Source organism: Melanerpes formicivorus, unplaced genomic scaffold (assembly GCF_026170545.1).
Source record: "Melanerpes formicivorus ecotype bairdi unplaced genomic scaffold, bMelFor1.0.p_v2 SCAF_16, whole genome shotgun sequence".
Lineage (NCBI taxonomy): Eukaryota > Metazoa > Chordata > Aves > Piciformes > Picidae > Melanerpes > Melanerpes formicivorus.
In genome coordinates this window covers 15,578,154-15,597,095 of record NW_027142368.1, presented here as the reverse complement: position 1 = coordinate 15,597,095, position 18,942 = coordinate 15,578,154, and the positions used below count along the sequence as shown (strand labels likewise).

Here is an 18,942-nt window from a genome sequence, read left to right as displayed (position 1 = left end):
CACATTCCAACCCACAGAAGTACAGAGTGGCAACATATTCATTGCATGTAGTTTTGTTTGTAAATACAGCTTCATTTGCTTTCTAACTGAGCTGCTCTGACAATCCTATGTTGGGGGCAATTTTTAACCCACCACACAGAGGATAACAGAGATGCTATCTAACCATAATAGCTGATAGAGGCTGGTCTTGGGCTGTTACCCTGTAAATGTAAGGCACTGTGAAGCAAATGCTCCATTCTGATGAACTGCTGGAGAGAGCTGGTTTTGTGACCTTTCACTCCACCTAAGCAGCTGTTCCTACGAGCTGTGAGTGGGGAATGTACATTGTTCCTACCAAAGAGGAAGGGGGATCCAACTTTTGACAAGCAGAGGGTGGACAGAATACTTAGGGAACAGCTGGCCCTTTGCTTTTAAAAATGTCACTGAAATTTAGCATTTCAGCTTCCTCTTTAAGGCTTTTCAGCTCACAGGAGAGCAAAGTGTAATATCTGAGCTATTTCCTACCTGTCTTGTCCCACTGGTCAAATGAGCAGTTGCTTCCACTTTCCCATCCAAAATTTGATTTGAAGAACTCTTTAATATGTGGAAACCTAAACCAAACTCCTGCCTGCTGCCAGAGGATACAGCAAAGGACAGCAGCATCTGGCTGTCCTGGAGGAAAAATATTTGCTGTCTCAAGAGTTAATCTGTCAAAGATGATATTGGATTTCATGGAGGTAAACAGATTCTCCAGAAGCATTCTATCCCCCAAAGCAACAGCTTTTCATAATGTACATGCATTACACAATAACTTCTGAAAAATGCAAAACAAGACATTTTAAAGAACTCATTGCCTTGAGTCAGAACTTATGTGAACATTCAATTTGATTAGCTACAGCCAAAAGCTAAAAGGTACATAACAGAGCCTGAAAAATTAATGAAAGCTTTGCTGTGGTGCCTGAACATCCCAGCTCTTCTGCTCCCTGAACTCTCCTCCCGTCGCAGCCATCGGTTTTGTCAGAGAATGTTTCACCAGACCCTGCAGCAGACGCACAGATGACTGAACTCAAGTCTGGCTTGAAAAAGTCTGTGAAAACACCTCCGGAGATGTTGACTCTTCCAGTCCGAGGATCAAAGCTGAATGATCTGCAGTTAAGTGATTTGAATCCTTTAGATGATGAGTTGCATGTAGCTCTTAATTAATGTTTTGTTTTCTAATTATGAAACTTCTTTTTCCCTCGCTGTAAAAATCCACTTCTCGAAGAGCATCATTAATATTCAGTGGGGTTTAGGCATCTTCTGGTGTTCTCGAACTGAACTTTCCCTGACATTTTGTAGTGGCAGACAAAAGGCACCGGCAAAGGAAGCCTCATTTCCAAACGCTCACGGGGGAAGAGTCGTCGTGGCTTTCACAGCGTTTAAGTGGCCTTGTGTTGCCATGGTAATTAAAACAACTTCAGGCCAGGTCCTGCCCTCCTTGCTGAGATGACCACTGCAGTGCCCGCTCAGAACTCCTGTGCCCTCACTGCTTCTGGACTCGGCATCTCCAAGTTCCAGCGAAGATCAAGAGCTCCTTTTGTTCCGTGGAGCTTGTGGCAGAAGGCAGTCTTTGATGTGATGCACACACGGCTGCCATTTAGATTTTATCCCCAGGGGACCCAGTGTGCTTCTACAGTACCCAGTGTGGGCTCAGATGACAGAAAGTTGACAGATTCAGGAGTCTTGAGTCCCCACCATCACTTCGTTTCTGAGCACACACTAACTGGCTTTGTCGTAGGAACCGCACTGGGATTTGAATGGCATTATCCCTAGACTGAAGGTGTGCATTTAAAGTGTTTTGTTCCTGATTTTCACCTGTTGTTCCACAAAGGCTCTTAAATAAGAGAATTATTGCTGTATTAATGCCCAGTGAAGGCACCAAACTGCTCCCAGTTTCAGTTCTCATCAGCGAGATGAGAACTTGGGCTTTGATCCTTATCTTTTTGTAGTCCAAGCCTGTAACTTAGCACACAATCACTTTTAACTGTCAAATAGGCTGGGACACTTCAAAAGGGTAAGAATCAACACGAAGGGGAACAGCTTGTGGTTAAGATGCTGTTGTTAGTTGGAAGACCTGATTTTGGCACACTTCTCTGTGTCACAGCTTTCAGTTTCTAAGATGAAGATTGAAGTGTTTTGTTTTTCTTGCCTTTTGTCTGCCTAGATCCTAAGCACTGATGAGGGTGCATGTAAGCAACACCTCCCAGGAGAAGTAGTTGTGGTCTTCCAGTATTTTAAGGGGGCCTACAAGAGAACTGGGGAGGGACTTTTTAGGGTGTCAGGGAGTGATAGGACTGGGGGGAATGGAAGAGAAAGTAGAAATGGGTAGATTCAGGTTGGATGTTAGGGTGGTGAGACACTGGAATAGGTTGCCCAGGGAGGTGGTGGAAGCCTCATCCCTGGAGGTTTTTAAGGCCAGGCTGGAGGTGGCTGTGAGCAACTTGATCTAGTGTGAGGTGTCCCTGCCTGTGGCAGCGGGGGTTGGAAGTGGAGGTCCCTTCCAACCCTAACAGTTCTATGATTCTATGTTACTGGTTTTGCCACAACCATAACATCTAATCAATAACAATATGCCTTATGCTTCTCTGATTCATAAGATGCTGAATGTCTCACCAGCCTGAACTACAGAGGAACACTGTATTTGCAGATGACCTTTAGCTGGGAAGTGTAGATCACTGTCCTTGCTTTTCAGCGGGGGAGTATGAAAGTTTTCAGGCTCTTGGCATGCAAATGAACCAGAGAGGTGGCACTACACCTGCCTTTTCAAAGCTCAAAGCATCACATGTGCACAGAGAGAAATAAAAAAGGTTACACTTCTGTAGTTCTCTGCAGTCAAGCATTCTTTCAAAGGGAAAAGCCATCACTTTGATGAATTTACAGAAGAAAACCTCCACAGCAACCAAAGCTGCAGGCAAGTGAGCGAAAGGCGAAGCGCAACTGCTGAGCAAAACAAATAGGAGCCTTTACAGCAGTCCCATTGAATTGAAGCTTTCCTTTATCACAGACTAGGCCATTATAATCTTCTTTGCTACCTCCAGCCACAGGCTTGAAAAGATGATTTTCTGCATATAAAAATGTTACAGCAGAAGCAGTTTCTCACCAGTGTGTTACAAACCAGCTCCTTCCCTACGCCAGCGCCACCTGAGTTCGCCAGAGCCCCTCTTCTCATTCCTGTTGTCTGCATGTGAAACGATGATCAGACATGGAAGATGGCAGTTGAGGGAGGGAGCGACAGAAATGTCATTTTCCACAGAAACAAGCAGTCAGCAAATGCACAAAATGCTTCCAAAGGCCTTTGAGCAAAGTGAGGCTTGAGCGTGGCAGAGAAGCCTTCTGCAAGCCATGGTGTTGATTGACAGCTGCCTAAACAGCTAAACAGCAGTGTGCCCAGGTGGCCAAGAAGGCCAAGGGCATCCTGGCCTGTATTAGGAATAGTGTGGCCAGCAGGAGCAGGGAAGTCATTGTGCCCTGTGCTCTGCATTGGTTAGGCCACACCTTGAGTACTGTGTCCAGTTCTGGGCCCCTCAGTTTAGGAAGGACATTGAGACACTTGAACATGTCCAGAGAAGGACAACAAGGCTGGGGAGAGGCCTTGAGCACAGCCCTGTGAGGAGAGGCTGAGGGAGCTGGGGTTGCTTAGCCTGGAGAAGAGGAGGCTCAGGGATGACCTCATTGCTCTCTACAATTACCTGAAGGGAGGATGTAGCCAGGAAGGGGTTGGTCTCTTCTCCCAGGCAAGCAGCACCAGAACAAGAGGACACAGTCTCAAGCTGTGCCAGGGGAAGTTTAGGCAGGAGATGAGGAGAAAGTTCTTCACGGAGTCATTCGTCATTGGAATGTGCTGCCCAGGGAGGTGGTGGAGTCACCGTCCCTGGAGGTGTTCAAGAGGGGATTGGACGTGGCACTTGGTGCCATGGTCTAGCCATGAGCTCTGTGATGACAGGTTGGACTCGATGATCTTTGAGGTCTCTTCCAACCTTAGTGAGACTGTGTCTTTCAAGGTCCTATGAGCCACAGCAGTCCAGGAGTTTGTGGCATCTTGTTTTTCCAGGTGAGCTCAAACAAAACCTCAGGCAAACTAATTTCACAGATTTCTTTTCACAGAGGCCACATTTTAGCATTTAGATTAAATAAATGGTCTAAACTGGATGTCAGTTTTGTTTACTGCTGTTCTATGTTAGCTGATGTCCTGAATACTGGGTTGAAAGTTGTGGCTCTGCTGAGTCAAGAGCCTCGAGGAGAAAGCTAAAGGCAAGGTGCAACTGTAATCAGCCGAAGAATGAGGTGCCACAGAAAGTGTCACGTCTAGAGTTCACTGAAGCTGAGATGGAAAACAAGAAAATTGCTTTGAAATCCTGTGTTGGTACTGGGATGGGAAGGGGGAAAGGCTGCTGCTACTCCCAGATAAACCTTCCTGAGGAACAGGTGCCATCTCCTCACGCTGATGTCTCTCAAAAGGTGGTAGGCAGTAGCCATCATGGATTTCACTAGCTCAGATCTGGAGTGCCCAAGGGAATACATTGCTGCTGGGGTGTGTGCTAGCACGGCTACTGGCACAGGCCACTAAACCACATTGGGCTGGCGCTGGCTTCTGCTAAGCCACCTGGAGCACATCCACACTTTCATTTCCAGAGCTGGTCTGGAGCTGCCCAAGTGGCTCTGCAAGGAATGAGCTTCCATCCGGCCATCCTTACTAATGCTGGCTTGCTAAAGCTTGTGTGGCTCTGCTTCAGGTAATTCAGGCATCTGCACTCATGAGAGGCCAACACTGTGTTTATAATCACAGAATCCTTGAGTTGTTTTGGTTGGAAGAGACCTTCATGATCATTGAACACTGCTAGGTCACCACTAAACATGTCCCTCAGCAGCACCTCTACACAGCTTTTAGATCCATCCAGGGACGGGGACTCCACCACTGCCCTGGGCAGCCTGGGCCAGGGCTTGACAATGTTTTGGTGAAGAATTTTCTCCCAACGTCCAACCTACACCTAAGCTGCCACAACTTGAGGCTGTTTCCTCTTGTCCTTATTGCTTGTTCCTTGGGAGAAGAGACTGCCCTCCACCTGGCTCCAACCTTCATTCAGGGAGTTGTAGAGCCAGGTGGTCTCTCCTCAGCCTCCCAGGTCCCTCAGCTGGTCCTCGCCAGACCCTTCAGGAGTTTGTTGTGCAGCTCTGGACACACTCCAGCACCTCAGTGCCCTTGGAGTGAGTGGCCCAGAACGGAACCCGGGGCTTGTGCCGCAGCCGGTGCCGAGCACAGGTGTGGCTGCTTGCAGCAATCCACCCCCGAATCGAGAGCTTCACGGCGCAGGCAGGTGGCAGGGGCCAGCCCCGCACCGTGTCCCACCTGTGTGGTGGGGTCGCAGGATGGGGCCATGGAGCCGCGGGGCTCGACCTGCTCATTTTAGCCGCTTCCCGGCAGGGCGGGGCAGGACCAGGACCGGGACCGGGACCGGGACCGGGATCGGGATCGGGATCGGGACCGCGCCCGCCGCTCCTCCCAACCCGCTCCCGCCTGGAAAGCAGCTCCTCATTGCCTCGGCCGGCCGCAGCCCCCCGCCTCCCATTGGCCTTCCGGCCCCACGTGGCCGCGGCGGGCGCCCTCGCGATTGGCCGCTGAGAGCGGCATTGTGAGGAGGGAGGGGGCAAGGCGAGGGGGGCGGGCGGCGGTTGCCCGGGCAACGGGAGTAGTGGCGGCGGCAGCGCGAGAGCGGCGGAGCTGGCGCTGGAACCGGGTGTACAGGGCGGCCCCTCGCCCAGCCCCGGGCGCATGGGCCGCCGGCCCGCGGGAGGAGCAGCGCGCCCAGCCGCCCGCCTCGCCGCAGCAGCACCAGGTACCGGCGGGGACCTGCCACCGTGCGGGGAGCTCGCCCGTGCTCGTAGGAGGGATGCGAAAGTTTGTCCCGGCGGCGGGAGAGCCGCGGCCCCCGAGCGGGCGGGGCCCCCTTAGCGAGGGGCCAGCAGCTGAGCCCTCGGCGGGGAAGCGGCCGCGGCTGCTGTTGGCGGGGAGGGCGTGGAGGGGATAGTTCCCGGCGAGGCTGTGCCCGCTTCGCACCGCCGTTTGGCGGGGCCGGCGCCGCCCGTCTTGCTGCTGCCCTCCGCGCCGGGCTGAAGCGGGAGCGGCTCCTCCGGTCGCAGAGGACCGGGGGAAGAGCGGAGGACGGCCGGTGGCGGGGCCGCAACTTGTGCGGGCGGGCGCGGCCGGGCGGGGCTGTGGCGGTGTCTGCGGGGGGCCGTCGGTTTCCAGCCCCTCTCCCTCGGCGCCGGGCCCGCGGGTTTGGGTTGGGTGGGCTGAGCCCCGGGCGGGTTTGGGCGGGAGCCTCGCCGAGCCTGCGGTTTGCTACCGGGTGGCTGTTGCTGCTGTCGGCTTTATTGCTTTTAGCTCTCATTTGATATTGTTTTGCGGGCAGAGGGGGCGCGCCCCTCCGGGGGAGCCCAGCCGGGTGGAGGTGTCCCCGCAGGGTTTTGTCTTCCACCTCGGGCTGTGTGTGAGACCGGGGAAACTTACGGCTGGGCTGAGCTTTTCCGTGTGGAAAAGCATCCACTTGTGTGGAGAAATAACCCGCGAGTGCGCTGTGGTTTGCTCGTTTGTTCCTAAACGTAGCAATTGCAGGAATGAAAGCTTTCCCATCCTGTGAGATCGCTTGGCTCAGCTGCGTGCTGTTGATACACGCTCAGGTTATAAGATGAACACACACAAAAAGAATAAAATCCATGCTTAAGGGTCCTATTGTAAGGGAAGAAGGTGATAAAAAAAGAAAATCACCCGAATATTTATTCATTCTTCCATCACTAAAGAATTGGTCACGAAGCAGTGGGTCATTAACCCAGTTCTATCTCTCTGCCGAGTACAGGAAGCAGTATGACTGATGGCAACGATGCTGCTCTGCTTTGCCATTTTAAAATAACCTGCAAACACATCTTACCTGTTTTATAGAGGAGCAAGGGCTTTCAAATTGTATTTTGAACCACAGCTTCCTCCTTATCTGTAGCTTCACACCTGCTGATATCCACGGAAATCACACAGGTAGCTTGAAGGCAGCAAAGAGCCTCTGACTGTAGCAGCAAATAACACGCATAAAAAACCCCCAACTTTTATGAATATCCTTAAGTCCCACCGATGAAAACTTTCTCCCTCCAGTGCTTTCACTGTGATGTGACACATGAGACTGCATCAGTCACATCATGTAATGCCATGCTGGAGTAGCATGACATAACCAGTGCAACTGAGGACAGCGGCGCTCTGCACGGAAGGCTCCCTGAACCAGGAGGGGAAAAAATGGAAGTAGGAGAAAAAGTGCAGTTGGTCTGGAAGTTCCTCTGCACTTGGTAGTACCTTTAACCAGGGTGCAACCAGACAGAGACTCTGGGGGATAAAACAAATCACCCTTTTCTGTTTGTGGTACATGGTATCCCTGTAACCTCAGAGCTAGCATTGCTGCACATGTAGTGTTGCTGCAGGAGTGAGAGACATTATAGAAAGTCTGTTAACTAGGAAAAATAAAAGTGAACCTTGAAGAACCATTTAATTCAAATCAGCCACAAAGTGTCTACATTGACTTTATCCTTACCCCTGTTTCCCTTGTTGTGCCTGCATACTGCTGATGGAAGAGATGGATTTGTTAACAGCAAATGGTCAATGAGAATGAAGTAGAAACTTGAAGAAGCAGAAGACTTGCTTTGCTTGGCAAGTCACCCACATAGCCATCAGAGACACTAAAACCAACAAAATGCCAAGTGATCAGAAATTTCTGTGCTCTCCTTTTTCTACCCTTGCAACATCCAGGGGTGCCAATCAAGCTCTGGACCCCCCTTGGGCTATGTACCAGAGCTGTAAGAGCCCAGAGCCTAATGCCTGATCATGTTTTTCTATGACCATGGTTGGAGCATATGGCCCATCTCAATGCACCTCAGGTGAATTCATATTCTTAGATTTAATCCTTAAGGGACATGCTCAGCTAGGGTCTCTAATATCATTCTCAAGGGTAGTCCTTTTAGGTAGAGAATCCAGCTTAGTAAATGTGGATTTTATTCCTGGTGCCTGCATGTAGAAGCCTGCTGATCCTGGTCTCACCTTACCCCTTGACTTGGGAAACAATTTGTCTCTTTTGCAGTAAACTTGCTTCTCAGTACAAAAAGAACAATACTACAGGGTGATTGAGTTGCTAGTCTGTGACTTCAGGTGCCACTTTCTTTCCTAGCAGCAATATAACCTGTTCATTCACATCTCATGCTTGGGATTTTGGAGGACACACAATAACCTTCTGAAGTGTGGAGAGAGAGAGATCCCTGGGTAAGAGACCCTGGAAGAGTAATCAGCTCAGATCCTGCAAAGGCTAAATTTGGAGCTGATCCTTGCAGGCTTCAGCTGGCTTCAGAGTAGGCTCTGATGTACAATAGTGTCATTCTGGGGTGGCTTTGAGCAAGAAGCCCCAAAGGCAAGGCAGCAGCTGAAACAGCCATCAAAGTGTTCGCAGTGGCTGGGCTGAAGCCTGGAGTATGTACAAAGGATGTAATTGTTGTCCTGGTTCTGACTCGTGGCTCATGGTGGTGGGCAAAGAATATCAGTAGCTATGTTTTCTTTCAAGCTGGTAAACCCCACTTTTTTTCCCCCCCTTTTAGGTAATTGTTTGGCTACACAGAAGAAGATGCCAAGCTTGCATGGATGATTTGACGTAATTAACACCTGCTAGATTTGCAGAAGGCAATTATCACTGTGAAGTGTTTACATTGATTTATGGGAAGAAGGTGGCCCAAGAGAGGGATGCTGATAATATCAACACAGTGGATTAAAAGCACATTTACACCTTTATTGACATATAAATTATCTGAGCCAGGAATGCACTGAAAAGGTTGCTGATGGAGCAATAATGTGGCACAAACTCCTGGGTTTGGATTCGGCTCCCTCATCCTTCTGCAAGGCGCCTAAATGGAAACCTTCCTCTGAGCTCCAGTAGGATACAGAGGCTCACAGAGTGGCTGCTTGTTAAGATGGAGTGAGCAGTGATGGTAAACAAGAATTGAGAAGGATGATAAAAGACATGGACGAGGTTTGAAGGGATTCTCTTGCCTTTTTAAAGTGGTGTTTGAGATTTTTTTTGGTGTTCGTACTATGGATTTTTAGGGGAGGCTTAAGGAGGCCAGAAGAGCCTTTGTAGCTGGGAAATGGAACCTGGGACTGAATCCAGCCAACACCAGAAAAGAAAGCCTGTGACACATGGACTGGAAGACCAAAAAAGAGTAAGTGCCAAACGGCAGAAGCACTGTCTGCTTAAATTGCTGAATGAGGGACAAGTGGCAGAGTTGCTCCTTAGAGCTCTTTTATCAGTTGCTGCTCGATGTGCTTAGCCAGCTGTAGATCTCTTCTGATGAGATGTTTAAAGAAATGTTTGCTTTTCTCTTCAGGCTTGGTCCAATGCATGGAGCAAAGAGCTGAGAGAGGGGAAAATGTAATAGGAGTGAAAGAGGAGGGGGGAAAAAGTCTCCAGAATTTTGGATGGTTATTGCTGAAGAGACTTTAGTGTGAATAAAGTTTTCTGAGTCTCTGCTCAGATTATTGATTCATCTGAGTCTCTGCTCAGATTATTGATTCATCTGAGTCTCTGCTCAGATTATTGATTCATCTGAGTCTCTGCTCAGATTATTGATTCATCTGAGTCTCTGCTCAGATTATTGATTTCTTGGAACTTTAGCTTATTTATTAGCATCATTAGAGAGGTTGAGAAAGTGCTTTCTTGGGATTTGGTGATTAAACTCGCTGCAGGTGTTGCACACTTGCCAGTATCCTCGTTGTCCTGGTGGTAGCATTAGCCTTTTACAGTAGTTTCCAGGTGTGACTTTGTCTTGAAACAAACCCAAAGGCACAGTGGAATGTGCTTAGTGTCAGCTGGTGGACGCCGCTTTTGCACAAGTGCTTTGTGGAAGCTTCGTGTGTCAAGGTGGTGTTGAATCATTTAACACTAACAGATTGCTGCCTTAGGTTGACCTGAATGGAGTTACTGTCTGAGATAAACTGCAGCTTGTGAACAATTGGGACTTGAAAGTTGTTGTCTTGGCACCAGCCAAGCAAACAGTGAAACCTGATGTTTCTGCTGCATAAATCATTTATATCGTTTCCCGTGTGGAGCTGATGGGTGATAGAACACATTGTGTGTTCAGCTCGGTGTGGAGAGCTCCTTTTCCCTCTAGCTTTTGCATAGGATTTTTATTTCAGCTGAAGAGTGAGTTGGAAACAAAAATAATGGAGCCTCAGCTATTTTGCTGTTCAACAGTGCTGTCCACGCTCTGAGAGAGGGAGGTTTGTGTTGCAATGTCATCAAGCCTGCTGAAGAATGAAACTGATTTTTCCTGTCACCCCATTAGATAGCTAAGCAGCCTGGGAGACTTTCAGAAACTGGAGCAAATGCAGCTGTTTCCTTAGAGAGAAATGGCATTTAGGGAAGACTTCTTTGGGGAGCCAACTGGAAATCCTAAATGTACTTTAATTGCACCAAGCATTAACTGATGAGCTGCTCCCTCTGCTCATTTCAAGGAAGCATTTCGGGGCTGAAGTAAATCAATAAGGGTTGAAACAAAATCCTTCTATTGACTTGGTTTCTGAAGGCTGCTAGTCCATTTTTTTTTCTCCTTAATTGTACAACATTAGACTGTGTGTAGGATATGATGGGAAAAACATTTGGGACCTGTGACACCAAAGCATACTATAATTGTTCCGATGCACCAAAATTAATATGTAATTATGTCTGTCTCTCCTGGCTGATAGGTATAGAAGCCTACATCTCCCATCTGCTCCTGGCTCTGGGTATTTGGTGCACATGTAGTGTGAGGCCTCTGAATGTATAATATAACCCCAAGTGAGGCTCAGTGGCAGCTGGGATAACATCAATTGGTCATGCTTTGCTGCCATTCATTTTAACTTGAACTCTAGCCGTCATGGAGATTATTAAATTTATAATGATAGATGTAAGATCCATTTTAATGACTCTGCATGCTTGAGTGAGCTCTCTCACTCCTGTTTGCAAAACAAGTCTTAATAGAGTATTACATTTCATTTCCTATAGAACTTTCCAGGGGAAGATTACTGACCACAGCTTTGCTTAGGCTTGTGTTTACTGGGGGGAAGAAAAGCAGTTGGGAAGAAAAATGTTGATGCAGCTCAGTTGTTATTGTGGAGTCGAACCCTAACATAAACTTGGTTCTCAAGCTGACAATCCTGAGATTCCTGCTTGGGAAAAGTGGGGGTGTGACTGAGGGCCATTCAAATCGATCATCAGGAGACATTTTTGTTATTGGAAATGAGGCTTGTGCTGGAAGAAATAAGGCCGAGCTGGTTTTAAGGCAGGCAAAGGCACTCTGCTGTTTATAACAGCATATTTTATGGACATAAAGTCAGCTGTTGGTTAGTGGGTTTTGAAGCAGCAAGAAATCAGTGTGTATATGTACACCAATCAATGATGTGTCTAGCATGCCTTTCCCAGCTGAAATACAGAAAAGCTGGGGTTGCATTTGTGCTGTAGAAATAAAGCTTAATTAGCTTTGTGCCCTTTTTTTGGTGTATTTCCCTTAAGTGTATTTCTAGGTCTCTGCTTAGTAGCTGTATTGATTAAAGCAAGGCAAGATTTAGTGTTTGTGCTTAATTTTCAGAGGTATGGGGGTTTGGCTTTTGTGTCTGTTGGCTGGTCTTCAAGAGCTAGAAAGTGGGCTGTGCCTGACACTGCTGAAATCAGTAGGAGCAGGTTCCTCTCACTCATCACTGTGCTAGCCTTCCAGGCTGAGTTTGAAAGGACTCCAGAATTAATGCTTGGGATAGCACTGCCTCTATCTACATCACTTATACTGCAATTATTCCATGCAGCTTGTTAATACAGGAGTGAGAAGTGTGATTTGCTTCAGCAAGCATGTGAGTGGACCATCTGAAGGGAGTGGGATTGCTAACATGAATATTGGTGTGAATAAAGTGAGATGACTTTATGCCAGCGTATGACCTTGCCAGTCTCTGGATACCAGAGTGATACAGGTGATGCTATGGACTGTTGAGTTTGTGTGTAGGTTGTTGTTTTGATACAAAGAATGGATGATTGCTCTCTGAATGAATTCATTTACTTATTTTTTTGTGTTCTGGAAGAGGAGACTTGAGGAAATCACTGTCAAGCAGGTAAAAACTGCTGCTGAAATGATCTGGTTAGATACACTTCAGTAGTCCTCCATCAGGAAAGATGTTGTTCTGCCTTGTTCTGATTAAATGCCTTTTCTGCTGATGAGTGAGAGGGAATATTTCTGCAGGTGATTTCCATCCTTCATTCCCACTCTTCTTGATTTCCCATTCAGATCAGTAACTCTAACTTAGTGGGACGTGGTGAAGAAATGTGCATGTGTAGTAGTGACAGAAGTGTCTTCTGCTCTGCCTGCATCAACCTCTTTGACCAGTGAGTGAAGTACAGCTGTGAAATGAGTTGAGACTTTGGAAGGAGCCCTGTGTGTGTGTGTTCAATGCTTATCTGTGCTCTGTGGTCCAGCTAAACTTTGAGCTCTAATGAGAACTGAAAATTGCAAGAGAAGCAGAGAGTGATTTGTACCTCCAGTTCCCTGCTGTAGTGGGTGGTAGGTTTGTGGAAGGGCTCTGTGCTCAAGGGCCTGGGAAGCTAATATTGCTCCTTGCAGGGCTTTGGTTGCTTTTCTCTGGGGTTGTGCCCTGGGGTTTGCTTGACTGCAGAAAAACTGTCAACCTGGACTTTGATGTGTCAGCTGCAGCTACCCAGACGTGCTGCCACAGATCCATAATGAATCTGACACTGGGCCTTTCTGAAGCTGACCTGGCTGTGGTCTTCCACTCTTCCTGTTGCATTTTCACCTCTCTCTGCTCTGTAGAAAACTTCCTCATAGTTCTGTAAATGACTTTTTTTCTGAATGAAGGATGTGTGAGTTGCAGTTTTTCAGTGTTAAGAGCAGGCTAACACTTCTTCATGGGGCATCTTCTCTCTTGCCTTGTTTTCATTGAGTCTGTCACCATGATCCACATGACTGCAGCCATATGCTGTTGCTTGCTTTGCTTTGGGTGATGTTTTTCCTGGGTGGTTATTGATATGCTGCAGATTTGCTTGAGGATGCTTTGCTGTTACCTTTCTGGTGAAGTCAGCTTAAAGAGCCTAAGTGGTCTTGCATGTATTGACCTCCTCATACCAAGAACTTGTGTTGTTTAAGCAGGGCAATGCTGGCTGAGCACCACATTTATTGTTTTGTGCTGAGAGATTAATGCAGTTGATGGGTGCTGTGCTGTTAAACCAGCGTGAAAGCACTCGAGGATAACCACTTAGAGATTGCAGCAACGCTTACCTTAGGAAATTGGAGCAGGCTGCTCTGTGATGTTTTGATCATGTAACTAACTGGGCTTTTATGGGAAAAGAAATGCAGTCAAAATCCACTGAGCAAGAGAACTGAGGTTACCCTCCTTCAATTTGCAAGCATTTAAAGCCTCCTATCAACAGCACAGTCCCTGTGCAATGTTTAGTTCCTAGCTGTAGAGCTCTTTGGAGGTCCCTTCCAACCCAAAGCATTCTGTGAATCTGTTTTCCTCATTCTTGCTGTGACTGAGATGTCCCAAACCCACATTTTCTGTGCCACAGGACACGTTTGCCCTGATGCACAGCTTTGGAAGGCAGCCCACTCCTGCAGTCCTTCCACATGGGAGGAGTCCAAGGTGAATGGCTGAGGTTCAAGTGACTTGGTAGTGCAAAACTGAGCCCAGTGTGTGTGTTCATTTGGCAGGACAGGTGTCACTCAGCCTGTACATAAGAGGCACAAGTAGGTAAATGCTGGAGCTTGTGGTTTGATTATTGTTTCCTAAAGCAAGTGTGACTTCCAGAGGATGTCCAACAGAACTCATTAGCACGTGGTTTTCTGTACACCCTCTCTAGAAGAATGGTCATGATGAGGCAAATGGCTGGCCTCTGGCTCTGAAGTAATTGTGGGGTGGAATGGTGTGTGGGCCACGGTATTAAACCCTGCAGAACTGAAAGGGCTGGGAAATTCCTGCTGGACAATAAGTAAGAGGCTGCCTCTCCTGATGGCAGTGCCTGGAAGCAAATTTGATATCCCTGAAGTCTGCTATCTGTTGTGATATTCCTGGTGCAGGGAGTGGGGGGAAAGGGGATGGGAAAAGGAGGAAGGAAAGCAAAGGAAAGCAGTCTGTGATAGTTCTGCCTTATTTATTAATTTTAGGCCGCATTACAAAGCTAAAAGCACCTCAAGGGTCTTGCAGAAAGGCAGAGACAGACGTGCATTCGTCAGTGTTTATTTTTAGGCAGCGAGTGTTAGGGTTTTTTTCCTGGTTGATTATAGTCTGGTTTGACAGATGTGGTGTAGATGTGCTTATGCTTGCATACCACAGTGCTTCCTAACCCCTCTGAGAAACAAGTATTAGTGACAACTTCCAGTGGCAGGGAAGCTACAGTGCATTCTTTAACCAGGAACTGAGATTTCTCTCTGAAGATCCAGTTCCAGGACTAGAGACAACTTCAGGCTTATTTACTGGTGGGGTTTGTGGCTCTGTCTCAGGTTGCAGTGCAGGTGAAGGAGCTTTTAGTGAGTGTGAGAAATGAGTTTCCTAGCTCTGCATATCTCTTTGAAAAGCATCCTATGTCTGTGTATGCTTTCAAGCTCATCTGTTAGCTTGATTGAATTGCTAAAAGGAACAGTTAGAATGTAACAGAACTTGCCAGGCAAAATCAATGTGTTGGAGAGGTAAGCTGGTGCTTTCTGCTGAAGTTGGTCAAGGTTATGTTGGTCTAACTCTAAATTAGCTGGTAGGAGGCTGCTGGACTAAGACATGGAATAATGAAATTGTTTAGTTGGAAGAGACCTCCAAAGGTCATCCAGTCCAACCCCTCTGCAGTTAGCAGGGACATCCTCCACTACAGCAGCTTGCTCAGAGCCTTGTCCAGCCTCACCTTGAAGATCTCCAGGGATGGAGCCTCAACTACCTCCCTGGGCAGCCTGTTCCAGTGTTCTACCACCCTTACGGTGCAGAGCTTGTTCCTAACATCCCATCTGAATCTCCTCTCACTTCAAACCATTGCCTCTCATCCTATCACTGCAGGCCTTTGCAAACAGTCCCTCTGCAGCCTTCTTGTAGCCCCCTTCGGCTACTGGCAGGCTGCTCTTAGGTCTCCCTGGAGCCTTCTCTTCTGCAGGCTGAACACCCCCAGCTCCCTCAGCCTGTCCTTGCAGCAGAAGTGCTTCAGTCCCCTGATCATCTTTGTGGCTCTCCTCTGGTCCTGCCCCATCAGGTTCATGTCCAGGTCCCTGCTTGAGGGCTCCATAGCTGGACACAGCACTGCAGGTGAGGGGTCAGCAGAGCAGAAGGGCAAGATCCCCCCTCCATCTCTGGCTACCCTGCTTTGGATGCAGCCGAGGCTGCCATTAGCCTCCTGGGCTGTCAGTGCACACTGTCTGCTTGTGCCCAGCCTCTCACACCCCAGCACCCCCAAGTCTTTTTCTGCAGGCCTCCCAGCCCAAATTCCCCTTGTGCTGCAGTACCTTCCTGTCATTTCCTAGACCAAGTCAGTTTCTCTTGTTTTCAGAGCCACAGGAGCGGGCAGTGCACCTGAGGGCCTGGCCTTTTCTTGTGCTGAGCTTTTGCCCCTCAGGCAGCTCACTTTGAATTTCTGCTCTTTTTCTGGCTGTGCAAAGTGACCCAGGGGTGGGGCACGACAGAGGGCCACAGGCTGAGGTGGAAGTGGCATGTGTGTAGCACTGCAGCGGAGATGGAGCCACTGTAGATCCCTCCAGCTTTCTCCTATTCCTCAGGAGCTACTGCAGCTTCTGATGGGAATGAAACCTGTCTTTGTGAGTCTGCTGAGAGGCTTCTGCCCCAGTCCACAGCAGCAAAAGTCAGTGAGAGGGTGGTCTTTGTTTTTTCCCTTTACAGAAGACTGTCATTCATCTTTTAGAAAAGAATGATCTGGTTTCCAAATGAGTTTGTCCTTGCAGCATTAGGACAAAATAGCAGGGGATTGAAGACTAGGCTGCTTTTTCTTGCTAACAGAGGATGATGTGTGGATGTCTCTTGAGGCTGTTGTGCATTGATGGTAATAAATATGTACTCGGTCTTGTGGAGCTGTTTTTCAAGTTCAGGGAGTTGTGTTCAAGGGAGCTGAGGGGCAGGGAAGTAGCTTGAGATCTGATAATAGGGTGAGCTGAGAAATGGGTAGAGACAAGGTAAGCTTGCTACGAAAAACCTCATTTACAGGTGGAAAATGAGAGCTCTGCATGCTGCAAGCATTCAGTTTGCAGTTTCTTTTCCAAAGTCTTTCAGCTCTCCCTTGTGATGACAGCAGTGACTATCAGATCTTCAGCAACGTGGAGCTTTTGTTTGGGATAAACAACATCCATCTGATAGAACTGCTCCAAAAATGTAACATGGCAGATGGAGCTGCCTGTGTTGTTTCACTGGCTCTCTGAACGTTTCCCATTCAGCTGCCTGACTTCCTTCATTGATTCTTGCTGTGTCATCTCAGACAAGGTAATTACCTGGGGTTTTTTTAATGTCTTCAGTCCTGTGAGAGTCAGAATTGCAAAGTGAATCCTGTGAACACAGGAGAAATGAGAGGTTAGAAATTGGAGAAGTGGCAGAACTGATAGACTTTGGGCAAGGGAAGCTCAATGTCCTGTGAGATGGGCAGGAACTGGCCTTTGGTTCATTGTTGTTCCGCTGCTCTGCAGCTCTAACGCTACAAACGAGATGGTGCTGGCTCAGTGGCTGAAAGTGTGTCCTTCTCATATCAGCCTTGATCCAGATCAATATGAGGCATTAGAGAAGAATGAAGATTGCATCAGCTGTCTGTGGTGCCTCAAGTAGTGCTTGAATATTACTCAGGCTGATGGCTCCCATCCTGGGGAATGGGAAATCCATCACCAGACCCCAGCTGAGATCTTTCTTTCAGACGTTTCGGTTTTGCAGGTTTTCAGCACGTCCTGCACTCCACCATTGTGAAACTCACAGGAGCCTCTGGGGCTGGCTTTGGGTTTGGGGTTTTATTTTTCATTTGCCTTGTGATGGGCAGCATTTCACTTGCCATGCTGGCTTGTGGAGCTCCAGCTCGGCACCAGCCTGCCTTCAAACTCCTTTGCCTTTAAGATGCTTGGCGAAAGAAAAGGCAGATTAGTTATAGTGTGTATGTGTTAGGACTGGAATGAAGTCTTCATAAATATTTATCAGTTGGGCAAAATAAATACATGGATGCATCCTTTTAAACACTCAGACGGTGTGACATAATAGAGCAGCTGGCAGAGGATGAAAGTTGAGTATGGGGGAGATGCTTCACCCTGCACACACTGCGGGTGAGCTGCTAAGTGCAGTGCGGCACGCTGCAGCACTGGGATAAAGGGAAGCGTGTTCAGACAAGGATCTTCCCAGATAGGCTGATGAATGCTTTTGTAAGAGCTTGGGCCTTGAAATCTCGATGGTGGGTGGTCTGATGTCATTCATTGTGTTTACAGTAGCTGAATCTGAAGGTGTTTAATGCTTTGGTAGAATCAAAATGAGACGTGGTGCATGATGATAGTGTCACAACTGTGGCTTGTGTAACTGGGGAGGTGATGGTGTTGCAAGATAAGGTCTCCAACACAAAGTTTTCTCCCCCTCTATGCCCACAGCCTGGTTTTGTGGAGGGAGTTCATGAGTCAGCGTGAAAGACCTCTGCCTCTTGGTCTTTCCTATCTGTGCCATGGGGTAATACTCACTTCAAAAAGCATTCTGGGACCTCTAAATGACAGAGCTGAGTGACATGAGCAGAAAATCCAGCTTTCTGAGCATACATTGTAATCAATAATAGCATGAGCACAATGTCTTGTTGATAGTCCCTGGTACTTATCTGCCTTTATCTGCCTTGCAGGTAATGCATTTCCAGCTTGGTAGATGCAGCTCTGAGATTTTTCTGTGTATGAGCATATCTCTTTGTAGAGGAGAATATTAGTTTCTGGTAAGTGGAATAATAGGAGTAAAGATGTAGCTCTTTGGTTAGCTCTTTGCGTCAGAAGATGTGTGTGAAGTACTGAGGTGCAAATAAAAGCTCAGCTCCCTTCCTCACTGCACTGTTACCCTGGGATCTGAATTGGCAAGGGCTCCAGTTGGGCTCCAGTAATTGGCCAAGCTGTCTAGGTTGTGACAGCAAGAGGCATCTCTGGAGATTTACTGAGATGTTCAAACAAACCCCACCCTGAGCCTCTGTGTGTGTGTAACACAGGCTGCACTGCTCAGCCTGCTGCTGCCTTGCTGCAGCCTCGCATTGAAGGGGCTAACCTGTCCTCTGGAAGCCTCCTTTGGTGCTGCCCTACACAGAAAGAATATTTGAGACACACAGCCCCTGGTACTGGACTCCTCTAGGACTGAGATGTATTAGATTGTTTTGCTGAGGGGGGAATTACTTTCAACTCCACTGGTAGCAGGGCCCTTACAGCTCTTGGGCAACGTGGCTCCAAGTTCCTCATTTTGTCTTGGGATCAGGGAGAGCAGGAGTGTGGTGGAGGATGGGGAGGTAGAGAACTGGTTTCTTCTTGCTTTCCCTCTTCTTCCCAAGTTCTTGTGCTGTTCAAGTGCTGGTTTCAAGCATCCCTGCTTCAAGTTCTCTTTCTCTCTTCCCTGTAAATGACCATTCCAATGATGGCTTTTCCTTTGGGTATCAAAGTGCAGACAGCTCCTGTCTGTACAGTTTTGGTGTGTACTGGGAGAATGATGTGTTGAGAGGAATGTTGGACAGGACCAGAGGGGTGTGTGGAAACAGAGATGAGCCCTCTTCTGCCCTGCTCTGAGCTCCTGGAGATCTGGGACAGCGAAGCAACCTTCTCTAATCTGCAGCAGTTGTGTTGCCAGAGTAGCTGCTCTCCCTTCTTCCTTCGCTCTTCCCTTTCGTTTCTTCTGCCTTAAGG

General features: G+C 48.0%; 1 protein-coding gene across 1 annotated transcript in view; it reads left to right on the top strand.

Moving 5' to 3' along the window:
* Window positions 1–5,717: 5,717 nt before the first annotated feature.
* The window catches only part of NAV2 (neuron navigator 2), a 353,869-nt gene continuing 340,644 nt past the window's right edge, over window positions 5,718–18,942 (top strand). Inside the window, exons 1-2 of the mRNA XM_068148346.1 lie at window positions 5,718–5,852; window positions 8,641–9,258. Of these exons, the coding sequence (XP_068004447.1) occupies window positions 9,184–9,258 (75 nt within the window). The 5' untranslated portion in view covers window positions 5,718–5,852; window positions 8,641–9,183. The remainder of the gene's footprint in view (window positions 5,853–8,640; window positions 9,259–18,942) is intronic.